The 18122-nt window shown below is 37.5% G+C and overlaps 1 protein-coding gene across 1 annotated transcript in view; it reads right to left on the minus strand.

The window, feature by feature from the left end:
* Nucleotides 1-2130: 2130 nt before the first annotated feature.
* The window catches only part of LOC125234894, a 68361-nt gene continuing 52369 nt past the window's right edge, over nucleotides 2131-18122 (minus strand). Inside the window, exons 10-21 of the mRNA XM_048141315.1 lie at nucleotides 17719-17860; nucleotides 14946-15080; nucleotides 14499-14624; nucleotides 14230-14317; nucleotides 13702-13826; nucleotides 11950-12173; nucleotides 8874-8951; nucleotides 8657-8691; nucleotides 8130-8197; nucleotides 6195-6340; nucleotides 4117-4228; nucleotides 2131-3041 (exon numbers count right to left, since the gene is read on the minus strand). Coding sequence (XP_047997272.1) covers nucleotides 2967-3041; nucleotides 4117-4228; nucleotides 6195-6340; nucleotides 8130-8197; nucleotides 8657-8691; nucleotides 8874-8951; nucleotides 11950-12173; nucleotides 13702-13826; nucleotides 14230-14317; nucleotides 14499-14624; nucleotides 14946-15080; nucleotides 17719-17860 — 1354 coding nt within the window. The 3' untranslated portion in view covers nucleotides 2131-2966. The remainder of the gene's footprint in view (nucleotides 3042-4116; nucleotides 4229-6194; nucleotides 6341-8129; nucleotides 8198-8656; nucleotides 8692-8873; nucleotides 8952-11949; nucleotides 12174-13701; nucleotides 13827-14229; nucleotides 14318-14498; nucleotides 14625-14945; nucleotides 15081-17718; nucleotides 17861-18122) is intronic.

The following is an 18122-nucleotide window of genomic DNA, read 5'->3' on the forward strand; positions in this document are numbered from 1 at the left end:
ATTTTTGTTTTCCTTTCTTGGCCCAAGTTTCAAAGCTGTAGTCAGAGGTACTCAGGTCTTTTACTATTCGTTCATCGCTAGAACTTGTTTCTTTTTGTTTGTGTTTATGACGGCAGTGACGTGAGTTTTCAGAATCACACGATTTTTCTGATTCACGTGAGCTATAATCATCTTCTGAGTTTGAGGACATGGTAAGTGAGGAGTATTCTTTAATTGCTTTTTTCAATAACAATTTTAGAGTTTTACGATCACGCTTGCTCAACTTACGAATTCTATTCTCTATCATGTTTATTAACGCATTTGTTTCATCTTCCATGGTTGCCTTGCGTAATGATCCAAATTCTCCCAAGTCATATATATAGTCACCAAACCTAACATTATCTGCCGTCCAAAAAATTGAGTTCATGCCATTTATAAATTTAGCCCGATGAGGCCGTTCATACTCGAATTCTGTTTTGTACTCTTCGATTTTATTTTTTATTTGGTCTTCATTCTTACGATAAAGCTTTTTAATTTTTTTGGCAAATCGCGTAGTGTAACTATAATCCATCTGTTTTACACGTTGATATAACTCCTTCAAATATAATTTTCTTCTTTTGTGATCTTCATCGTTTAGTTCTGGATCTCGAAAATTGACTAAAGTAAAAAGATAATTCGATAGAAATACATCAAATACACCGCTTGTTCTCATAACTTTTGCAGGCGCCTTATTTGTATCTGTTGCATTTATAAATGCCTTGAATATGTCGTCAGTTTTCATAGATGTTTCCAATTCTCCATTTTTATTTGTTGAATTTAAAAATTTCAATACGTCCAACCTTAGGGCTGACTCTTCTTCTTTCTTCGTCGCATTTAAATATTCCTTGAATATGTCGTCAGTTTTCATGGCTGTATCCAATTCTTCATCTTTATTTGTTGGGTTGTAAGATGCCTTGAATCTTATGTTTTCTTTATTAAGGCCTGTTTCCGATTCTCTATCTGAATTATTCTCATTAGAAACTGTCTTGAGTGTGTCATCAGTTTTTATGTCTGTTTCCAATTCTCGATCATTATTTGTCTCTGATGAGTTTGTCTTGAATGTAATATCATTTCTTATATCTGTTTTCGATTTTCGATCATTATTAGTGTCGTTCCAAACTATATTGAATTTATCATCATTTATTATGTCTGTTTCCGATTCTCGGTCACTATATGTGCCATTCCAAACTATATTTAATGCGTCATTAGTTTCTCTAGCTTTGAATTCTCTATCATTATTGGTCATATTTAAAACTGCTTTGGATGTGTCATCAGTTCTCATAAGTGTTTCCGATTCTTCATCTGTATTTTTTTCATTTACACCGGTAATATTTATACTAGATATCGTATCAGTATGGAAACAAATGTAAATAGTAAATATAACGTAGGTAGTCACTGACGGCATGCTTACTGCTCAAAGTTATTAAGTATTAGAGTATAACGTTAATTTCACGGTTTTAAAATACAGGTTTTTTATTACTTTACAAAATCACTGACTTAAAACTCAAACATTCATTTTTATAGTTAAAAGGCATGTTTGTTTGATCAGTGTAAAGATCTCAAGGCTCGAAATAATACAGAATGTCGGTCAAATGTTACTCAATACCTAGTTAAATACAATAAAACAATCTCTAATATATGTGCGTAGGTATATAAAAGGCAAATCAATTATTTAACGAAATTGGTTATTTTAAGAGTAAGATATTAATTGAATTTATTTATTTATTCGTAGGTATGGCATACATTTTTTTTTATACAATGTCGGTGGCGAACAGGTATACGACCCGCCTGATGGAAAGCGGTCACCGTAACCTATGTACGCCTGCTACTCAAGGGGTGTCACATGCGCGCTGCCGACCCATTGGAAACATGTATTCTACTTTTTTGAAAAATCCCATACTGTAGTTCATCGGGAATACCTCGGAACATGTTACCACACAACATCGCAGGGAACATTACAAAATACATAAATATATGGAATACATGTCAGAAAATAGAAACATAGAACTCTGGCTGTTGCACTGCACTATCATATACGAGTGTCTCGCAGCAATGTAGGTTTTTACAATAAATGATTTTATTATTATTATTATTATTATCAATTCAAATAGAAACAAATATCAAACACATGAGCACAATAAATTGTATTTACGAGCGCCTAATTTTATTTTGTGTAGTACTCCTCGTAAGCTAACATCAGTTTCATTATCACGTCATTCCTCACAGTACTCCGTTGTTTGTCCAACACATAAAATATATTTCTGAACAGCAACTTTGTCTGCCGCTTCATGAGACGCTTCCCTTCGCGGCCCTTCGCGTAGCCGTGCAGATAGTAAATGAACGCATGCAGTTTAATCTCATACTTCCAGGGAAACAACAAGTTGACCGCTCGAAAAAAATCTATTCTCCTTGGTTTCTTTTCAAGAGTATCGTTAATTAAACCAGTCACTTTCTCCTTTATGGTTGTGACGTTTTTTCGAGACAGTATTTTGGACTTTTTTGCCAATCGATTCTCAAAGTGCTTCAGGAAGGATTCACAAGATCGTCGGCGGCTTGTTGAGCCTTTTACATTGCGTCCTATCATACTGAAGAATCCAGCTATCTTACGAGTTGGTAATTTATATAATACTGCATCGTATAGATCTAGAGTGAAATTAAAAAATGGACCTTCGGCTGGGTGGGGTACTCTCGGTTTCCGTGTTGTGCGAATCGTACGATATTCCGGAGTAAAATGAAACCACTCCCTACTATCAACAAGTTTGATAATTTCAATTGGATTCTCTGTAGTATTTTCTCGTAAATCTTTATTTTCGTTAGTCGATGTGGACTCGTTGAATGCGATTATTTCGATGCAATTGAGCAGAACGGTGGAAAATACGAGAATCATTTTAGAGTCCACTCACCGTTTAATGTAGTTTCTCGGACGAGGCTCGTATGGCGATTGTTCGCTATAGCATGTCTTCAATGCCGATGTGGTGTTTAAGATTCTTGTCGCCGAACCACGCTCGCAGTTGCTTCGATATCTAAAACGAATGTACATAAATTCAGGCGTTTGAAACAAATAAAATGTATAGATATTGAAATGCTAATGCTTATTTAGTTTATGAACATTTCGCATCGCTTCTAAGAAGTTTAACTACTTGCAGTATCAAAAGACAACCAATAAAAAAAACGGTCAAATGCGAGTAGACACTACCTATTGTATTAAGACAGGAGCCCGACTTAAATATTTCTTTTATTCATTTTTTTATCACATGTTGTTATAGCGACAACAGAAACACATCAACATCATGTGTAAACATTAATTTCAAATACCTATATAACTTTTAACCGCCTTCCAAATCTCAAGGGAAGGGGTTCTCAATTCGTCTGTATTTTTTTTTTAATGTTTGTTCCTCGATATCTCCGTCGTTACTGGACCGATTTAGAAATTTATTGTTTTTGATTGAATGTATATGCATACAGATTGGTCTCATTTTTCTCAGAATCCAGTTCTGGTAGTGGGATCCTGGAGAAATCGAGGGAACTCCTCAAATCTGAAAGGCATACATATAGTGATTTTTGTGTTTTTAAAGGAACAGCATGCATTTACGTACGGAACAGTGACATTTGGTGCAGTGGAACTCCTGATGATGGTCAGAATGGAACTCCTCAAATCTGAACGGCACACTTATAGTGACTTTGGTATTTTTATAAGAACAGCATGCACTTACGTCCAGAACAGTGACATTTGGTGCAGTGGAACTGCTGATGAAGAGTGAGCCGCCTCTGGTTATAGTTCCGTTGTGATAATCATTCTCATCTGTAAGTACTTTAGAATCATCCAAATTTCAAAATTGGGTCAGAAATGACGGAGATATCGAGTAACAACTAACAAACATAAAAAAATATACAGACGAATTGATAACATAATCCAACATTTGAAAGTATTTATAACCAGAACCCCAAATGAAGGCGGTTTTTTTTTCTTAAAAATTATCATGGTTCATGAGATACAGCCTGGTTACAGACGGACGGACGGACGGACAGCGGAGGCTTACAGGGATTCCGGAACGAATTTAATAGCCTGTGTCTGAAGAGTATATGAGATTGATTTACCTGCCACACTGCCAAAGTGACTAAGGCGGCCAGCAGCCAGTCTTTAGTAGCCAGTAGGATGCAGCCAAACAACATGGCGTCCAGTGTTGCCAGCGTCCATTCCTCACCCCACCTGTCAAGGAACAATAAAAATAAAACCGATTCTGGCAACTTTCAGCTTGTATTGTTATTATATTAAGTCTCAATCAGGTCAATATATTAAGTCTAATGAAAATAGCCGTGAATCATTAAAAACTCTTAGATATATTTGATTTGATTGAAAATGAACATTAGTCTTGTACGGAGAATGGATCTATCCTCCATAATTGGTGGAAGAGAGGGGGGATATTATAGCCCCGGGACTCGTAGAGGCCGTTATAAAACCTGGAATGGCTCTGATATTGACCTTGCCGATATAGGGCAGGTGCTTGGAGGTCACAATTAAACCCTCAAACGCCTAATCCCATATATATCAGACAATATAATTATACTATAAAAAATATAATGTTGATAATTGATTGGCCAATTTCTGACAGTCGCGTGCCACGGGTTAAGGTTCTGGCTTTTGACGACCCATATTGTTTCTTAGTTTTCTTTCTCTCTCGCGCTAATAAGAGCAGACCGTCAACGAAAGCACGCTTGGCTGGAGGACGATAGACAAGTTTCAACATATCGTATCATCGGCGGTATCGTTGTTAGCTCTCCCTATCACCTTTCCATATTGGCGGACAGAGTCAAGTGTGTTACGATCGCTACATAGCGTGAAAAACTGTGACTTTTGTTAGACCGAACGCTAGAAACACAGCTGATACCGTCTATAGTCCGTTTTATAACCCCCGACGCAAAAACCACGGGGTGTTATAAGTTTGACATGTCTATTTGTCTGTCTGTCTGTCTGTCTGTCTGTCTGTCTGCCTGTCTGTCTGTCTGTGGCATCGTAGCTCCCGAGCGGATGAACCGATTTAGTATTTTCGTTTGAAAGCTGAGTAAGTTGGGAGTGTTCTTAGCCATGTTTCTTGAAAATCGGCCCTCGGTCGGTTCATCAAATATTACCTAAATTTCAGTCATCTCTAGAAAATATTTAAAATAAGATGATTTGTAAATAAGTTGTTCATGTTATGGTTAAAAAAAGTCAAATATGTTAGCTATTAAATTGTTTTCCTAAAAATCGGACAACGTCAATCACACGACTTTTCTAATCCTAAAAACACAGAGTAGAGAGTAGGGTTGCAAAAAAACGGTTTTTTTTCTGGCTTGAAAAAAAACATGAAAAAAACCGTGAAAAAAACAGTTTTTTTTCTGGAGTATGTTTTTTTTCTAAAGTACGAAATCTCAATATTTGCAAAGTAGTTAATACTTTTATACGGTTTTTTAGACTTAATGTTAACTATTAAACGAATTTAATCAAATAACTTTAATTTCTGGTCTTATAAAAGTAACATTTACGAAATCTGTAGTTGGTAGTTATCACTATTTACTGTTGGCAACACCACCGCCTCTCCACGCTACACGCTGCATCGGGGATTACCCAATAAACGTTTGTATACTGAATGTTAATTTAATTAAAATGTACGTTATTGTTATTGAAACACGTTACAACTCACGAAAAACCGTTATTGTCGTATTATTTGTTCATCTGAAAAAAAAACATATTTAGAAAAAAAACCAGGGTGCTCGGTTTTTTTTCATGTTTTTTTTCATAATTCTGAAAAAAAAAAATTTGGTTTTTTTTCTATTTACAACTCTAGTAGAGAGCCAGATCACATCAATAAACCTACCAGCTGAAACACAAAGGCATGATGTCGGGCTAATTTAATACAACATTGCACTGGTGTTGTCAGCCCCTCGAGCTACCAACTCCACATCAGCAGTCGCTCAACCACAGTTCGCTCGCTGGCAACCCAAGACCACTTAGAGACATATCACTTCAATAACACCTACCAGCTGAGAGCGAAACACGAAGGCATGCTGTCAGGGTCATACAACAATGCACTGGTGTTGCCAGCCTCTCTAGCTACCAACTCCACATCAGCAGTCGCTCAACCACAGTTCGCTCGCTGGCAACCCAGCTGAGACCATCTAGAGTCAGAGTCACCTACCAGCTGAGAGCGAAACACGAAGGCATGCTGTCAGTGTCATACAACAATGCACTGGTGTTGCCAGCCTCTCGAGCTACCAACTCCACGTCCAACAGTCGCTCCAGCACTGTTCGCTCGCTGGCAACCCAGCTGAGACCATCTAAAGCCTGATAAGAGAAAAATAAGCGGTTAGTATAAAATACCACACTGTAAAATGTCAGACGCAGGTCAAAATTGAAATTTTTTTGCTATGTATTATACCGTACCTACATGTATCACCATGTATGTGTGGCCTAGCGGTAAGAGCGGCTTTCGATCCGGAGGTCGCGGGTTCGAACCCGGCTCGTACCAATGAGTTTTTCGGAACTTATGTGCGAAATGTCATTTGATATTTGCCAGTCGCTTTTCGGTAAAGGAAAAGATCTTGAGGAAACCGGACTAATTCCAATAAGGTCTAGTTACCCTTCGGGTTGGAAGGTCAGATGGCAGTCGCTTTCGTAAAAACTAGTGCCTATGCCAAATCTTGGGATTAGTTGTCAAAGCGGACCGGCGACGCGTAATTTTTTTTGTTAGTAAAGCCGGAGGGGTTTTTAGGATCTGTTTTGTATGGACTTCTACAGATACTGTAGAACCTTAGGAACCAGTTAGGAATCGAGTTGTATCGACGCTACGCCACTGATAGCACCACAGGCCCCGCTTCACTTTTGATTTTACCCACCTAAAACTAAAATAGATATTGGATGTTTTACACATTTTTGTTGATCCAATTCCGTTAATATATTTTTGTATTATCAATATTACTACATTTAAATACATTTACAATATTATTAAGCTTAAACATAATCTAGACATTTACAAAAACGTAGAAGTCGTTTGAAGTAGCTATGATTACCAGAATTAATTCTAAATAGAGCAACACAAAGCCCTTTATTATGCCATTCTTGGTAATTGAAACATTAGGTACGTAAAATTGCATTTTACCCTTCTTGCCCTTGGTTTCAAGATAGACCCTAATTTTATTAAACAAAATCATCTTAGAAACTTCTAAATTAAACACTAGGTTTTAATAAAATACAATACATGGTCTTTAAAGAAAATTGGGATTTTGCTCAAGTACTTATATTGCTTTAATTAAAACAAAGTTGAGCGGATTTTTGTAGTAGTATGCTAAAAGTATTTCAGTTTTCAGGCGTTTGTTTTTAGATTTTTCACCTAGGTAATACATTTTTTAATGAATTTTCGTCTTTTTATATTATTTACCTAATTACATGTATACTTATGTAGATATTTACGCAAAAATTGAATCCGTATCATGTGAGCTTAAGGATAATCGACATTCATGACTCGAGAATGAATATCTGTCTGCGCTCATCACACAAATAAAATGCCCTTAGCGGGATTTGAACCCAAGGCCATCATCAGCTACCACCTAGGCTGAATCATGAGTTCTGTGACACGAAAGAAAATCTGGATTACCTACCTATGTTTTCAAAATATTAAAGTAATGAAAAATATATAAAACTATACTTGTTTCAATTACATGGCGTTATCAGGGTCTATTAAATATATTCCATCAAACACGAGAGAATAATTAATATTATTTTTAAACAGGTAATGCAATGTAAGAAAACGGAACAAACTGGCTAGTGGCGGCACAGAACTCAGCTCAGCTGAAAATACTATTTGATGATACCTACAATACAATACAATGTATAATTAACAGAGCGTACGTTCGTTTTGTATATATATGAGTATGAATATGAGTGTGAGTATATGAGTATGAGTATATGAGTATATGAGTATGAGTATGAGTATGAGTATGAGTATAAGTAGGAGTAAGAGTATGAGTATGAGTATGTGTATGCGTATGCGTATGAGGATACCTAAATGGATTTTTATGAGGACCTTATCTTAAAATCTACCTGTAGTCAAAAATAAGTAGATAAATGCAGATACCCGCTCAAAAAACGCAGCTAGAAACCTCGATAGAAGAGTTTGTCTAGTTTCATGCTCGTCCATAGGTCCTGGAATAAAAAAGACAGGATTTTAAAAATAATATATATATTTTTTACAAGTAGGTACTATACAAGGTGATAAAGGCTCTCCTGATAATAAATGTATAACGTCGACATGTGGGGCAAAGGAAGCTTACAATTTTCAATTGTTTCCTTCTACCCTAGCCGGATTATATTGAAATTTAAAATAATATTATATATATAAGGTACAGCGGGGCAAATCTCGACTGGGGGGCCAATGTAATTAATCCATTTTTCCATTATTACACTGTACTATGATGTTGAGTTCTACATTTATCCACTGAACACGCCTGCAGTGCGTTGGACATTCTATTTAATAATGCAAACATTGTAAAACATGCAAAAAATGGACCAGTTACATTTGTCCCCCAGTCGAGATTTGCCCCGCTGTACCTTAGTCAATATTTTCTCCGAGTTGAAGTGTGTAAATAAATAAATCAAACTTACCTAGGCCAGCGGTCGCTAACTGCTTGTAAACGTTCCTAAAATATATTTACCATTTTAACATTATGTAATGAGAAAAATATACAAGTACTTACATACTAGGTGTGTGTGTGTGTCTGAATAAAATCACACCCGCTTTAAAATCATCTACTTACCAGTTAAATATGGAATCATATTACAGCAATTTTAAAACCAGTAATATTAGTGACAAAGAACTAACCTGAGTTGTGGTGCGCACACGACCCGACACGCCTCTAGCGGGCCCGACATGGTTTTGGCATCCGGGGACCCGTTATTTCTGCCAAAAATGGTATAAGTAGTTAGTATTTTTAGGTATATTTATGTATAGCCTACTTGGGGAAGCTTCTGTGATTATGATTCTACAGTCCAAAGATAAAACACAGATATATTTAAAAATATTTAAGCGGGTTACTAACGTATTAGTGCGTTTTGACATAATCCGATCCGATATCGGATGTCGGACCGGGATACAGGCGCCATCTAGGATGTTTTCCATTGAAATCCTTCCGACGTCTAATATCGGATCGGATAATGTGAAAGCGGACTTAAGTCGATATAATGCGCCGCGCTCTCAACTTGAAAAAGATCCTCGGAAATGGAGCGAAACATGTCGAGCGTTATATCGACTTAATGCGTGAGTAACCCGCTTAAAATATATTTAAATACGTCTGAGTCTCACGGGAGTTTTATAGTTAAAATAAAAATCACAGCATTGAACGTCGTTACGAAATGCGGGACAGTGTAATAAGGGCCTATTAAGAGTCTGCTCCTGCTGTTTTCTTGGCTTTACGCCCAGTCTTATAACTAAAGGTTAACCTCAGGCAAAAACGTAATAAGTAGGAGACAATTACGAAACTCTCAGAGTAAAACAAATACAAATGACGTACATTAGTCTGTGGCTATGGTATATTAAGCGGAGCCAATCTTGAGTTTATGAGCTGTGACGGTCGTAATATTATAATATGTCGCCTTCAGTGGACAAAAAGAGATAAAAATATAATTGGCGACAAAGTGAAAGTGAGGTTATAACTGTTACAGTGAAGTGTTTATTTGATGTTGAGCCTTTACTATAATATATTTTTCTCAAACATGGTATGAAATATTGATGTTATGTGCCTTATAATTGGCAGCGAAGTATGACGTTGCAGGTGCGGCTAGGACGATTGATAGATAATGGAATTTCATACAAACCTTGCAGGCCAAGGCCGGCAAAGTCCTCTTTTTTAATTTCCAAACACAGATAATTGTGACATAACATCCAGGTATTTAGCCAATTAAAAAAAAAACTATAAGGGGCTTTATAGACGTGCCGACTGCAACTGGTACGGGCCCTATACAATATTTGATTTTGGGTGCGTTTTCATACAAAAAAAAATTTTTTCGTTTTTTTTTATTTATTTTTTTAACCTTTTGTTTTTTTATAAGCGTATACGGGGTATCAAAGGGGAAAAAAATTCGAATATTTTTGCGCTACGACGCACCGTTTAGGAGATACAGCCATCCAAAGTTACTATTTTCAGTAGACTTTATTTATTTCATACCATGTTTGAGAAAAGCACTATACATACCTCGGCGGGAAATGGGGTTGCCTGCCTCAGACCGGCAACCCCCTTTGTCCCGGCCTCTGTAGTAATGTACTAATATATTTTGTTTATTTGCTAAGTCTTATATTTGAAACAATTCTCCAGAATGATATACTTACATAAGTGTCGCTTAACTTCAAAAGTGGGTAAATCCATTTTGCTATAAGGTTGAGGTATCTTTAAGATCACATTATATTTTTTATATAATCAATCAATTAATCAACCCTATAGCAGAATGGATTTACCCACTTTTGAAGTTAAGCGACACAATTAAGATACCTACTCGTATTAAAATAAATGAAAATATTGAATAAAATTTCATATTTTACATACTTATCATTCAATGGGTTTTCTCCGGATGGTTTTTTTTTTTTTTAATATTATTATTTTTCACAGCAGTATTAGCCTAGAATTGAAGTTTGTTAGGTATCATGAAAACTATTACTTACCCGATTTTTAATCCATATGAATTGTTCAATGAGATACTTACAAAGAAATTCGACCTCATTTCGTATGCCCTCGAAGTTTTGTCGCTTTTGTCACGTTAAAATGTGTTCAATATCAAATACACGTTACGGCTATGAATAGCTATCTTTATGTACTCAATGGACCATTTCACCAAAGACAGTTAAAGGATAGTCTATGAGCTGTGACCGTTTTATACACTATTGACACGGTGACCCGATACACTTCGATCGTGTATCTATTACATTATATGTACTTAGGTATTTATGTGTTACACCTTATACGTATGTTCATCTCGAAGCTGAAATATAGAACTTGAGGCCCTATTACCGTTAAATAAAATATCTAAATTACGTTATCTACCTCAAGCGTTTGAATATGAATGATAACACGTAAATAACAAACATGCTAAAAGAAGTTGCAGCTTGTAGTGTCGACATATAATACAACAGACCCTTTAGCACAACTTGCCTTGTCGCACGCAAGTCCATACTTGAAGTCGCGCTTAATGTGCTAAGTCAAGTTCTGCTAGAGGGGCAGATAGTAAATTACTAAAGCTGCAATTTCACTTAGTGTTCTGAGTAATCATCGTTCGTTCGTGGGCAGATGAAACCATTTGACTTCCACACCTTTTTTGTTGCATGAACGAACGAATGCTCGCTCAGAACTGTTCAGAAGTGAAAACGCAGCTTAAAAAAGTCTCCGAATACATGACAAGGTATGTAATATTACTGTATAAGTATTATTGAGAAGTGCCGTAGTCTACAGACACTCTCCTACTCGTGTTTACGACGAGTGGGCAGTTATGTCTCGCACAGTCGTCCTACGCCGCGCCATTCTCGTCTCGCACCACTTAATCCTATCCTAGTAATAAATCTACTTCAAGTGTAGGGTAAATAGATATTATGTCTATTACTAGTACAAAATAGATGTGCTATAAGGGCATTTTCAATATTTGGGTCCCCCCAATGAGCAAAAGTTGTTAACAAAAATGAACTCGCTGTCAGTTTTGTGACGACAATTAAGCATAAAATCTGTCTAAAAATTTTCTTGTTTCACATTCTGAATGTAGATTCTCGATTAAAGTTTATGCAATTAACATAAAAACAATATTTTTAATGAAATTTCATGCTTAATTATCGTCACAAAACTGACAGTGAGATCATTTTTGTTAACAACTTGCGCTAATTGGGGGGTCCCAAATTAGGAAGTTGCCCATAAGCTCACCTGCCGTGCACATAATGCGCATAAAACTCCTCTTGAAACACCAACAGTGACAAGCCCACGCCATCGCACACGCGCGCTATGCCCAGCGTTGGGGACCCCACTATCCGGTCCCACGCCAAATGTGCAAGCAGAACCGGGGCGTAGGCTGCCCACCACGCCAGTGTGCCCACTGCCCAGGTGTAGCTTGGACTGTGGGGTAGGGAGAGTTGCCAAGGAGAAAGGAGCTGGAAGCAAAAGTAGCAGTTAGTAAAAGGTCCTTCGATCAAGGTCACTATCGGTCCCACACCCTATGGGTAGAATAGGGCTGCAGGCTGACCAGTGGCTAGTGTGCCCCATGATCAGTCTTCCCAGGTATAGCTTAAACTGTTTGACAGGGAGGGTTGCCACGGGGAAAGGAGCTGTAAGAATAGATAGATAAAATAAAGCTCTGTATTCTGAACATAAAACAACCAATGGAAAAGTAGAACGGGGGCATAGGCTGCCCACAAGACTGGTGCACATTGCACGGTGTTAGGCAAGGAATGTGACATGTGACAAGGGAGAATGTTTTTTTCCCTTGTTCCTCGTAGATAACCAAGTTTGATAACTGGTTTTGTATGAGGAAAAATAATTCTTCTTGGCTAACTGGGTTATGACCATTCTTTTTTGCGGTTTTCTACGAAGAATTTTTATTCTTCTTTGTTTACCCGGTTATGAAATGAGATTTTTTTTCCTCGTAGATAACCATTATTCTTTGCAGGTTTCTATTTTAAGCTTAGAAGGAAAAAAAATCTTCGTAGAAAACTGCATAAAATAATGGTTTTCTTTGTGGAAAAAAAATCCCATTTCATAACCGGGTAAGCCAAGAAGAAAAAAAAATATTTATAGAAAATTGCAAAAAATAATGGTTTTCTACGAGTAAATAAAATCCCATTTCATAACCGGGTAAGCAAAGAAGAAAAAAAGTTCTTCGTAGAAAACTGCAAAAAAGAATGGTTTTCTACGAAGAAATCCTATTTCATAACCCAGTTAGCTATATAGGAAGAATTATTTTTCCTCTTACAAAACCAGTTATCAAACTTGGTTATCTACGGGGAACAAGGGGTTTTTTTATTTGTGCCTAATTTAGTGTCCCACTGCTGGGCAAAAGGCCTCGCTCCCCTACCTAGGTCTACCTACTACCGGTACTTATTACATAACTGTTACAAATAAATATTTTGCCACTCGATTATTCGGTGTCTGACTGTCCATATTTGCATTAAATTCGCTGACCTAACATTTTAACGATTGAATTCAGTGACCGGAATAATGTATGTGAGTGTATGTGATATTTGTTGGTTACATGTTCAACTGTCCATAACATATGTGTCGAACTATTTACTTAAATCCATGCACAATACTAGAGTCTGGCTAATGAAAGTTGAACCCAGTATTTTTTTAAAACAGCAACTCTGGATGTCATATCATCGATTGTCTCCAGTCAGTGTGACTGTCACTTTAACGAATTTCGGTAAAAGTTAACAGCGAAATCTATAAATAATAATGAATAACACCATAAAAATTAGTAAAGTAAGTGCTGTAAATTAATTAGAAATAATAAAAAAGAAACCATGTTATCAATGTGTTGCCAGCTCCTATTTTTTTGAAATTGCCACGTTTTTTCGGGCTCAACTTTCATTAGCCAGACTCTATGCCAATTTGACTCAGGACAACAATCAAAAAATACCAAATCCGCGTGTCCACTTAGGGACGCAGACTAGCACAATGACTTACATGCAAAATGACGAGAGCCAACGCTACTGTGAAACCAGGATGAGCTCGTCTCCTCGTTTGCATCGAAGACCATTCTCGAGCCAACATCATGGTCTTCCACAAGTTGTTGTCAGTTGAGAGTGCATCTACAGACCGAATAAAAAATAATATAAATACAATAAAAACCTTCAAATCAAGAGTGAACAGGCATCTTCTGGGCGAGCTCACTCCATCGTAGGCCACGTCTTTGCCTTTGGCTAGTCTGTGGTCAAGAGTAAGCCCATTTATAATAATAATAAAAAAAAAAAACTATCAAACTCATCTGTGGACAAGGGCTATAAAACTTCACATTCCCACATACAGCTACTTAGAGACTGAAAGAGCGAATGGCACTTTAGGAAATGACAATAGAAGAAATTTTAACTTTATTATCTTCTACTAAGAAACTGGCCTCTGACAGGTCATAAGTTTTCTGATGATTATAAACGTCAGTCACTTAAAATTAATACAGTTGAACTCTAAACATTATTATTGATTTAAACTACTCACCTTTGATTGGGGGATTGTATTCTGACCAATCCAAAAAGAAAATGTCGCAGCGGCATTGTCTCCAGTTTACCCAAGCAGCTTTGATTGCCTAAATCATAGGTACATATTTAATCCAGAGCACGTAGCTAATCATGTACTTAAAATTGTAAGACATGGAAATAATTTTGATTCTTTGCAATTTTTTCTCAGTCAGGATTGCCCCACTATACAGTCATATTAAAGACGTCATGCAACAATAGAGTCAATGTGTCGGAAGATGAAGAATGTACCTTTAATGATATGGATGAAAAGACGAAGGCCCTGATGATGTGTTCTTCAGCTGACGCTGGCGGCAGCGTCAGTCCATGAGAACCTGCTTCCGCTGCAAGAGCGTGCAACGTCGACATCCACGCCGCCTAACCAACAATTTTATTATAATCAGTAGAAGTTCTGTTAAGAGGGTATTATCTAAAATGGACTTTAAACATATGAATTTAAGTTGGTTCGGCGATCATATCAAAAAAAAACTTATGCACCAGCTTCCCAATCCGTCGCTTGCACCGTCGATACGACGACAGTATTGCGCGACTGTGGCATGTGGTTCATTCTTTACGTGTACCTCTGTTTACCCAGAGAACTAAAACTGTTTTGAATAACGCTTTATTGAAATATGTTAAGTATAGCATTACTTCAGAACTTCACTTAATACAAAATAAGGACTCAAAGAAGATACTTACAAAATACATTGCATCAGCTATGGACCCTGCCAGCAATGGCAGTACAGACATCTGGAGTCCACCTCTGCGCAACACACCCCGCCATTGCACTAATGCATAGCAGGACAGTAAAGCGCCAAGCACTCCTCCCCATATCTGGTAAAATATGAAAAACAACTTAAGTGATACAAGCATCGCCAATCAATAACTGCTACCCACAGCTGAATCATCATCATCATCATCATCATATCAGCCCTTCATCGCTCACTGCTAAGCATAGGCCTCTCTTCTAGTACGCCACTTTTCCCGGTCCTGAGCTAGTCTCATCCAGTTGTGACCCGCTATTTTCCGGATGTCATAGACTCAACGAGCCAACGGATGCCGGGCATTCCTTACATTTCACAGCTGAATGTTGGGTGGTAAGTTTAGGTGTCATGCCTCCTTTCCTCTAATAACGCGAGGCTTCTGTAGTATTACCAGCTTGCGTAGCCGAATGCACAAACGCTTACGAAACGAAACGCTAGTATTTTGCGTATTGGCGCGACAGAGCCAGACTTCCTTTCGCGGCGTTTCGTTTTCGTTTCGCGTCGTAGAAATGCCATTCGGCTACGGGGCCTGAGCTGGACAGTTTCGCGAGAAGAGATAAAACAATAGGTAAAGTAAATTTGGATTTTTTTAAATAGCTAGGTAATTTTAATGTCTTTCCCACTCAGAATCAAAAGCCCTTTCTATCCTACTAGGTGAAAAAAAGCGTCCCAAATTTCATTTTTCCACTTCGTTACCATTTTCCAAATATGTACATACAACAGCGAATACAAAGTGGAAAGCATGCAAAATAATGGAAAATTTTGGGACTATTTTTTTGTCCCTTGTTTTTTGTTCTAGATCCTAAGTGCGTTTTCACATTAACCAATCCGATATCGGATGTAGGACCGATATCCCATACATTTAAGCCGCCATCTTTGATTTTCGCCTTTGAAATCATTCCTACATCCGATATCGGATGTCGGAAGGATTTCAATAGAAAAAATCCAAGATGGCGCCTGTAATGTATGGGATATCGGTCCGACATCCGATATCGGATCGGATAATGTGAAAACGCACTAAGGGCTCGTGATGTATAAAAAACATAAAAGTTACCTACCTACTTTAGATAAAACATATTTTTGTTATCGCTTCTCGCGATAATGCCCTCCCCCCCATTTATAACTACTCCCTTATGTCTGTTTGGTGGTGCATTGAACCACAGTATAAAACCAGTAATAACTCTTCTTACAAACTTCACGCCGCGCGGTGTGTCCCCCTCCCTCCCCTCGCATGCGGCGAAAACATGCGAAACTGGTGATTATTGGGCTGGACAGTCGGGGCCGCGTTTGCGCGCTGTGTTGACGTGTTGAGTTCGGGAGAAAATGACGTCAGCACCGAAGACATATTTTCGTTACTGTAGTGTTTATGGGTGTATGGAAAGTTCTCAAAATGCGGAAATGTCATTCTTTAGAATTCCTAGACACCCAGAAAAGTAAGTGGTTGTTATATATTTGCAGTGTTAGGTACATTATTGCTTACGTAAATGGCGTAAAAGTGAGATTTAAAGCTAGAATGACACATTAAAATCAATAAGGATTTATCTGTAACGACATTTAGGTAGATGCTGCGATCTATCTAGCTCGAAAGTTTGGTACCTACTTAAATATTGTGCAAACATCTATTCAAACATTTTATGTAAATATGATTTCGTCAGTATTTAAGAAACAAATACGTACTTGAATCTTTATTAGATAAAAAGGTAGAAAGAGCGTTGGTACTAGCATAGCGCCATACACAGTTACTAATACGAGTAGGACAGTAGGTACCTACGTTTCTAGTTCAAACGAATCTTTTTAGGGTTCCGTAGTCAACTAGGAACCCTTATAGTTTCGCCATGTCTGTCTGTCCGTCCGTCCGTCCGTCCGTCCGCGGATAATCTCAGTAACTGTAAGCACTAGAAAGCTGAAATTTGGTACTAATATGTATATCAATCACGCCAACAAAGTGCAAAAATAAAAAATGTAAAAAAATGTTTTTTTAGGGTACCCCCTACATGTAAAGTGGGGGCGGATTTTTTTTTCATTCTAACCCCAACGTGTGATATATTGTTGGAAAGGTATTTAAAAATGAAGAAGGGTTTACTAAGATCGTTTTTTGATAATATTAATATTTTCGGAAATAATCGCTTCTAAAGGAAAAAAAAGTGCGTCCCCCCCCCCTCTAACTTTTGAACCCTATGTTCAAAAAATGTGAAAAAAATTACAATAGTAGATCTTTATAAAAACTTTCTAGGAAAATTGTTTTGAACTTGATAGGTTCAGTAGTTTTTGAGAAAAATAAGGAAAACTACGGAACCCTACACTGAGCGTGGCCCGACACGCTCTTGGCCGGTTTTTTTATTGTGATGGATTGGGTGTATTCTAGAGAAAACATATAAAATGAACACTTAAATTAACGCTTTTGCAATTATTGTTACACAATCTACTATTGCGCGTATGAGAGTAATATATTTATAATGATTTTTTGTGTCTTCAATACTGACTAATGTGGTGTCATGACGTGGTATTGTTATACTAAAAGTACTAAAACCTACTTACAGTTAATAGTACCTATTAGATTTACAACAACTTACATTGTACGAAGTCGATTATAGTAACGTTGTACAACCCTGCGTGACCTTGCGCAGTAGTAACGACCGCGCCGCCGCTGCCGGAGATTAACTACTGATATATCCTTATACTGTGATTGAACTTAGGGTTCCACGTACCTCAAGTCCTTTCAACACACCAGCGCTTGGCATCTCATGCTCGACCTTTAGGGTAGTTGTGATGGATCGAGTGTATGTCGGCTTCGTTGCGTATTGAGCTTCGACCGTCATGTGTGTGATGAGGGTCTTGCTTCTCTGCATGCTGCAAGTACAATTGTATCGTTAAATAGGTAATTATTTCTAGTAATTATTCAGTTTCATTACCGAGGATGGTCAGAGGGGTCCCGTGATTTACGCAAAAACAACTATGAATAGGGAAAGGGCACTTACATATGATTGTAAGGTCGCGACCTTACATCTTCATTCAAAGGCAAACGGGTTCGGACTGAATAATATGGCGCACGTGAGTGTGTGAATGATTGGTTGAGTGAATGTGATGAATGGTGAGTGTATGAATTGTTAAG

The sequence above is a fragment of the Leguminivora glycinivorella genome, chromosome 16 (assembly GCF_023078275.1).
Source record: "Leguminivora glycinivorella isolate SPB_JAAS2020 chromosome 16, LegGlyc_1.1, whole genome shotgun sequence".
Classification (NCBI taxonomy): Eukaryota; Metazoa; Arthropoda; class Insecta; order Lepidoptera; family Tortricidae; genus Leguminivora; species Leguminivora glycinivorella.